At 42.0% G+C, this 8422-nt stretch overlaps 1 protein-coding gene across 1 annotated transcript in view; it reads left to right on the plus strand.

The window, feature by feature from the left end:
* llgl1 (LLGL scribble cell polarity complex component 1) overlaps nt 1–7915 on the plus strand; it is a 29718-nt gene extending 21803 nt beyond the window's left edge. The window contains exons 15-24 of the mRNA XM_089019445.1: nt 555–705; nt 790–928; nt 1977–2290; nt 3275–3466; nt 3551–3623; nt 4596–4710; nt 4819–4883; nt 6088–6223; nt 6307–6389; nt 6980–7915. Coding sequence (XP_088875571.1) covers nt 555–705; nt 790–928; nt 1977–2290; nt 3275–3466; nt 3551–3623; nt 4596–4710; nt 4819–4883; nt 6088–6223; nt 6307–6385 — 1264 coding nt within the window. The 3' untranslated portion in view covers nt 6386–6389; nt 6980–7915. The remainder of the gene's footprint in view (nt 1–554; nt 706–789; nt 929–1976; nt 2291–3274; nt 3467–3550; nt 3624–4595; nt 4711–4818; nt 4884–6087; nt 6224–6306; nt 6390–6979) is intronic.
* Nucleotides 7916–8422: the final 507 nt, after the last annotated feature.

Genomic DNA, 8422 nt, shown 5'->3' on the forward strand with positions numbered 1-8422 from the left:
TTAATTCATTGAAGGTGCGCCTTATACTGCAGTGCGCCTTATATATGGAAAATGTTTGAAACCATTGGGGGTGCGCCTTATACTCGGGGAAAATACGGTATTTATATATCTGGAAAACGTAATTAATTGAAGGTGCGCCTTATATGGGAAAAGTTTGAAAATACACCAATCGTTGGGGGTGCGCCTTATTCACCGGAAAATATGGTATTTATATATTATATTTGAAAAACTTAATTCATTGAAGGTGCTCCTTATACTCCTGTGCGTCTTATATATGGAAAAAGTTTGAATATAAACCATTCATTAGTGGTGCGCCTTATACTCCTGCGCGCCTTGTGCACCGGAAAATACGGTATTTGTATATTATATTTAGACAACTTAGTTGATTGAAGGTGCGCCTTATACTCCGGTGTGGAGTACATGGAAAAAGTTTGAACATATACCATTCAATAGGGGTGCGCCTTATACTCTAGTGCGCCTTAAATACCTGCAAATCCGATCCTTACTTTTCCGCTTTATTGTTCTTCCTGTTGGTCTTCCGTATATCATTTTAGATGTACCTTACACCCAAATGACTCCCTGGCTATGGAGGGTCCCCTCTCGAGAGTCAAGTCCTTGAAGAAGTCCTTAAGGCAGAGTTTTAGGCGTATCCGCAAGAGTCGGGTGTCTGGGAAGAAACGCACCGTCACCGCACCCACCAGCAAGGTGATGGACGCGCTTAGCCACCTCGGAACCGTCACACCACCGATGGCGTCATGACGTTTGTATCTTTCCATGCCCGCTGCGTAGGTCCACCAAGCCAACGCGGCCCTTGCTGAGCACGAAGATATGGCTCCCATCCAGCGAAGGATTGAACCTCGATCGGCTGACGACTCGCTGTCGGGAGTCGTTCGATGTCTGTGTTTCGCCGACACATTTCTGCGCGATGGTATGTTGAATTCCACAACGTAATTAAACACACAAAGTAAATGAATGAATGAACAAATAAGTCAATAAACAAATAAATGAATACATAATAAATGAGTAAATAAATAAACATATGAATACATTGATGAATAAATAAACAAACACAAATAGATTGATAGCAGGGGCTCCAAGGCCTTCAGTAGTGCTATGTCTGAATCACTCCACAGCTGTAGTGCGCCGTGATTTGCTACATGTCCACTAGAGGGTGCTGTTGGCCAGGAAATAAATTTGTGACTTGAAGAAACTTAAGAAATACTTTCATTAAACTGTTCGAATTGATACTATGGGCGTGTGGATTCATGATAACCTCATAAAATTACAATATTATTTGCTATTTTTGCTAGCTTCGGAGCTGTCCAACCTTTCTGCTATCCATCTATTCTTGAAAAGTCCATCTTGAAAATGGCTTTAACAGTAAATCTGCAACCAAATCAATTTCTTTTCCTCCTTCAGTTATTGTAGCTTGACAAAACTGCCATTAAGTCAACACAAAATTGTATTTGCTAATGCACCTCACTCCAGATTCAATGTGCTAGCTCTGGCCAGTATGCGCTTATTACTAGCGGCTAGTGATACGATGATTGGCTAGTGACTAACCAATCATAGTATCACAAAATAGAATTCACATTAGTCTGTGATTCAAGATATTTTTAGGCCAGCAGAGAAGGCCTTGCAGGCCCTGATGGCCCACCACTGACAGATCGATAGATGAACTGAACAGACCTTTTTCAAAGTCTCAAATGTAGTGCAGTGTTCCCCCACAACTTTGCAATTCATCTACTGCGCACCTATTTAGCACATGCTAATTATAATAAATGCGGGTCTTTCGCTATATTTTATAGCTTGTATTTCTTGCCTGTTGTAATATGCTTGCGATGTTTTAAAAACGTGTGCGTCAGGGCTATAACTTTTAGCATTTAAAAAAATGGACAGTATGTATTGTATCTCTCTAGTTTGACTAATTGCAAGTGAAATCGAGTGTTGCAGCTTTGACCCGACTGTGTTACCAGGCACACACCACGGACCGACGCTTTGGGCAGGCAGCAATTCGGGGAGCGTGTACGCGTACGCTCTGGAGGTACCGGGCATTGGCTCGACCCGCGGTTCCGAGAGGGGGATGGGCGGCGAGGGCGGCGCCGGCGTGGAGGCCGTGCTGGGCAAAGAGATCCAGCTGATGCACAGAGCTCCCGTTGTGTCCATCTGCGTGCTGGATGGACGCGCTAAACCCTTACCCGACCCTTACGAAGCTTCGCAGGACCTCTCCATCGCCCCGGATATGTCAAATCCGCATTCGGTGCTCATCGCTTCGGAAGAACAACTAAAGGTAACATGAAAATGCAGTACAGTGGTACCATGACTCTTCAATGTGAGGTGATGCCTCGGCTTACGAACGCTTTAGCTAACGAACGTTTCGCTTTACGAACATTAAATTCGCAAGATTATAATCTTGGCATACGTACTAGTTTTCGGGAAACACATGAAGTGCCTCAATGGATGCCGGACTATACGTTTCCACACCCAATTTCTTTGAGTGCACTCAGTGCAGACGTGGGTTGTTATGGAGTGGATACTTTTTCTTTTTTGGGACCGAAAAAGACCCCACCACAGGCTCATGTTCAGCCGAAGAGGACACAAAACAAAATGACGGTCGAGCAGAAGAAGGAGATCATCGAGAAACAGGAACGAGGTGTGCATTTGTGTGACTTAGCGTCCCAGTACCAGTATGCTAAGTCGACTGTTGCTACGTGTGGCTAAGGGTGTTTCTGTGTTGTCTAACCAACGGTGTCAGGCAAGAGAACAGGTTGAAAAACTTGATTTGGATTAACGAAAAGCAGCTAGTAGGGGACATTGTGAGTGAGGGTATTATCGCTGAGAAAGCACAGCAACTTCATTCGTGTATCATCAAGAGGCAACGACATCAACGACCACCACAAAGGTAAATAAAACAATTTTATTAATAAGTACAGGTGATTTCTTTAATTACAATACTGTATCACATTTATTATACATAAAATAAGGTATATTCTGTTTAGTTTTAAGGCTTATTTAAGGAGAAAATTATGTTTTATGGGGACCTGGGAACAGATTATTCTAATTTGAATGGTTTCCTATGGGAAATTAATGTTTGGAAGACACACTTTTCACCTTACACACACTTTGTGGGAACCAATAAAGTTCGTAAACTGGGGTGTGACTGTATCCTTTTTTTTTCAAATAAAAAATCCAATTAGTGGTTTCCCGTTTTCCGACATTTCAAATCCAAATGTGCAATCACGCAAGTCACCGTGTGTGTTCTCTTTCGCCGTAGGTGTTCTCCCTCCCCAAGGTGAGCGCCAAGACCAAATTCAAGCTCACCGCTCACGAGGGCTGCCGGGTGAGGAAGGTCGCCTTGGTGGTGTTCGAATCCACGGCTCAGGAAGACTACTGCGAGCACACGCTGGTGTGTCTTACCAATATGGGCGACATGCACCTCTTCAGCATACCCGGACTCAGACCGCAGGTCGCTTTTGAAAGCTTTATTGATTCTATTTATTGGAAGAAAAAACAAAAGCATTTTGTCCTACTCTCCTGTTGTTTTTTTTAGGTACGCCACGACTGCATCCGAAAAGAGGACATTAGTGGGATTGCATCGTGTGTCTTTACCAGAAACGGGCAAGGTGAGGAGCAAATGTTAAGGAAAATATTTGACACATTCACTGCCAGACGATGTGCCAGGGTTTTTGTCATTTTTTTTTTGTCACACCCACAGAATATTGACTTTTAGGATTACACATACATTAAATGCAGCGTAAGAAACCTTAGACTCTCTTCTTTCATCTGAAGAAAATAGTTAATTCCTAAGTGATATGGGTCTGGAGTTATCTGAGCTTGAAATGGGGGTGGCTGTACAAAATTCAATACAATACATACAGTACATATTGATTTATATAGCTTTTGATTTGACATTCCAAAAAAACAGAACTTTAAACGTTTTATTTTAACTCATTCATTGCCAGACGACGTGCAAAAATGTGTCCACGCCAGTGCCAGGGTTTTTGTCATTTTCACTCGAATTGCAGGACCCACAGAATTTTGAATTTTAGGACTACATGAACACCTTCAGCTATTAAAGCGCTATATTAATCAATATGTATTGAATTGTGTTCAAAACAGTGTCAGAAACCTTAGACTCTTCTTTCATCAGAAAAAAAGAGTTAATTCTTAAGCTATATGGGTCTAGAGTTATCTGAGCTTCAACTGGGGGCAACTGTACAAAATACAATACATATTGATTTATATAATAATAATAATAATAATACATTTAATTTACAAACGCCTTTCGAAGCACACAAGGACACTTTAGAATCAAAAAGAACAATGTGAACAATAAACACCACAACAATAAAACCATAAATAAAATTATATATAATAAAAGAGCTGATTAAACTTAACTGTGAATGCGATTTTGAGGTGCTAACATGAACAAAAGGCAAATGCTGCCCCCCCCCCCCCTGTGGAAGGGAATCAAAACACCGCCAGAGGTCTGACCAGCGCTTTATCGGCAATAAAAAATTTGAGAATGGCAGCGAATGACTTAATAGTTGGCAACCTACCAAGCGTGATTGTCTAATTTTTGTGTGTCCGTGCAGGATTCTATCTGATCTCCCCCTCAGAATACGAAAGGTTCTCCTTGTCCGCGAAGGTCTACACTGAACCGCTGTGCTCGGTTGCACTGGAGCGATTCTCACAGCTGACGTTGGCCAGGTGAGAGACCATGAAAGCAAGTCACAGTTTACGACGGACCCCGAGAGACCCCTCCCCGTCCGTCTCTTGTGAAACTGAAGAATGAACAGAAAACCGTGTCTCCCCCAGCGATGGCACCACGGGCCTTCCTCAGGCCAACGGAACACACAAGAACCAGACGGAACAGGCTGAAGGTAGCCACATTGTATGCTTTTGTTTTTCTCTCCACTCCATTTTGTTTTTCATTCTCTTCACCGCTGTGGACCTTTTCAACTCTGGTCTCCATAGTGACCATTCAGCACGTAGCAATTCTTTCTCATGCTCAGAAGATCATGTAGAGCAGGGGTGTCAAAGTCATTTTTTTGCCACATTGTAGTTATGGTTTCCTCTCGAGGGCCGTTATGAATTTGGGGAACCCATTAGAATGTTTAAATCCCTTCAAATATTACATATCGAGCACACAGCAAATTCATGAATAACTCGTTTTCAAATCTGAAGTCATGAATAATGACTTTTATTGTGGTTGACATCCAAAAATATGAAATTTTGGCTCAGATTTTAGCAATCATCATGGAATTTAACAAGTGCGATTTGCTTTCGCGGGCCGAACAAAATGATGTGGCGGGCCGGATTTGGCCCGCGGGCCTCGACTTTGACACCTGTGATGTAGAGTGTCCTTGAGAGTTTTGAAAGGCACTTGTAAATAAAATGTATTATTATTGTTGTTATTATTATTATTATTATTATTATTATTATTATTATTATTATTGCTGTGGAATATCCATTTCTCCCCTGCGCGACTACTAAAGGTAAATCTTATTATTATTATTATTATTATTATTGCTGCTGTGGATTATACATTTATCCACTGCAAGACTAATAAATGGAAATCCTATTATTATTATTATTATTATTATTATTATTATTATTATTAGCCCATTGACACAGAGCTCAGCTTTCAATGAGTGGGTTGAATGAACCTTGGCGCGTGTGGCTGCCGCTGCTCACCCACAGAAAAAACTTATCCTGTGACCTTGAGTTTTGAACGGCGCTTAGAAATGACATGTATTATTATTGAAATAAAATGTATTTTCCTATTATCATATTAAGATTATTATTATATTATACCTCTTTGTGACATGAAGCAGTTCTAGCTGGAGGAGAGGATCAAAGCATCCTTTTCACCAGTGGATCAAGGACGTCATGGTGCAATGAGCACGTCTGCTACAAGCTAAATGTACTGAAGAAAGCAAACACAAAGCTGTCGCATCCATTGATGAAGATAGATTGTCTCCTGTCCCATGTAAATCCGCTTCAATTCCAAGCAGCGGCAGACACTCCTTCTTATCGCGGACTCCTCAAGCCATGCAGTTACGTTCTGACTTTGTTTCCTGGCAGGACGAGCGGAGGAGCCCCCCAGTTCCGTGTCCTCTCCGATTTCGGATACGCCCTTGGAATCCCCTCTCAGCTGCGCTGACGTCACTCTGGAATCGACGGGCGAGCTCACCGTGGAAGACGTCAGAGACTTCCTCACGTAAGTAAAACACCCCTCGTCTTCATTTATGTTGCCCGCAGATTCAGAATCAACTTTTTTTATGGGGGTCTTTTGGTGTGCAGCACCGTGGACGAGGAGGAGAACAACCTAAAGAACATTCAAGAAGAGGAAGGACACCCCGCTGGCATCCTCATCAATTGAACAGGTGGCGACCGCTCACCGCGTGCATCTTCCCCTTTTTCAGGAAGATATGAAAATACATGATCTCTAGATTGCAGGTAACATCCGACTCAAGGCCAGCTCAACTTACGACCACCCGTACTTACGACCATGACCTCCAGACACTATTTTAAAAAATGTTAATTCTACGCCTGGCACCGCAACGCGCTAGCAGGCAGACAACGCGTATGACAATTTTGACCAGCCAGCCAGCATTTCACTCTCGCACAGCAATCGACCGCGTGATGGCACCAGAGAGTGGGAGTTTGCGAGTTATTTAGCCTCCTAGTCTCTATTCAACATTTTCAATGGATTTCGACTTACGACCATTTTGACTTACGACCGTTTGGTCGGAACGGAACTCGGTCGTAAGTCGGATGTTACCTGTATTTATATATTATATTAGGAAATATATTTTTCGGAAAAGTTGCGATGCGACTGACTCCGCAGAGTACAGAAAATGATTCAACGTGCAATTGTCGCCGTTTGCTCGCCGCTTGATAAACTCACCCTATGACCTCCTTCCATTTTTGGACAAGTTAATAACTATTATTTTTCCATCTTTTTTTTTTGCAGGGAAGGGCTCAGGTGGTCTGTGGATGGACTTGATTTTAGTGCTGGACCACAAACATCTCATCACCCCATCTGAAGTCCCACTGCAAAGCCCACCCCCCACTATCCCCCCCCCCTTCTGCTTTTGCTCTGCAGTCTTAAACCACTTCCGCCATTTTTTCCACTTAACGTTAGCAGCATTAACTGCCCGCTGTTTCATTCCAGGGAGGTCGACATGACGTGCGTGTAGATTTTCTGGTGGTGGAGACAAACAAGATTGTCAAAATTCGGAAGAAAGCCTTATATGGAAGTTGGTGCCGCTGGTTTAAGGAGGTTTAAAAAAAAAAAAATGATTTAGGCACGGTGCAAGTTTGACGGCGGCGCTGTGACAGTTGAAGCTTGAAGCAGTCGTGGCAGAAAAAGAAAACGTGTTGTCGCTAGCTTCTATTTCTCCGACAGATGTCTTGTTGCAGGTAAGGAAATGGGCTTGAATGCAATGTCGTACGAGTGTAAAGGATGCGCCAGTTTGGCTCTTGAATCACCAGTATTATTTTTTTTTTTCCTCTAAACTTTTACTGTGTAAAATCAAATCTATGTACACATGCGCTAGGGTAACATATGATATGAGTCACGTGTTTGAGCCTAAACAAACAAACAAAATAAAAAGCTTCCAGCATCGTTTAATCACAAGCCTAAAAAGGGACCTCAGTACTAACTTATCGAGCTCAAAGAATAGAAATTCTATCACGCCGAAACTTTTTTTTTTGTTTTAATTTTTTGACTGACACGAGTCATTAACCCTTTCACGCTATATTCCGGCATCATTTTTTTTTTTTTATAATTCCACGGCCATCTTTTTTTTTTCTTTGTCATCGTTTTGTGATTGCTATTTTAATAGTGTTTCGTATTAGCATTTCAGCTGATGGATTGTGAATGTTAATAAAAAGACGTACTCGCTAAGTGACGTTGGTTTCGACGGTTTGTTTGCACCCCCAAAAAAAAAATGGGGGGGAAGGGGTCTGCAATGTTTTTTTAAGCCGAGAGCTACTTTTAGGTACCGTATTTATTCGAGTATAACGCGCAAAATTTTTGGACCTAAAAAAGAACTCAAAGTTTGGGTGCGCGTTATAAACGAGTCCTGGGAAGAAAATTGTCATATATATTTAATGCTTTATCCCTTCCAGGAGGGGGCAGCATTTCCATGGCTATTCTCACCCTTCAATTTCGATTCTCCGAAAGACCCGGATCACGCCATTCCCTTTTTTTTTCTTGTTTATTACCATTTCTTTAACTACGCTTCCTTTCCTTGCCTCGGCACCAATGAAACGTGAGTAAAGCGTTGCTGTTTTGCACAATTACCAATATCCAGAGTTTCCATTCAGTGTTCTTCATATTTTAATTGATATATTGATAGCCGAGAAACACAATTGTATACCTATTTTTCATTGAAAATTAGGGGTGCGCGTT

The sequence above is a fragment of the Hippocampus bargibanti genome, linkage group LG17 (assembly GCF_051943395.1).
Source record: "Hippocampus bargibanti isolate YZ-2025 linkage group LG17, ASM5194339v1, whole genome shotgun sequence".
In the NCBI taxonomy this organism is placed as follows: Eukaryota; Metazoa; Chordata; class Actinopteri; order Syngnathiformes; family Syngnathidae; genus Hippocampus; species Hippocampus bargibanti.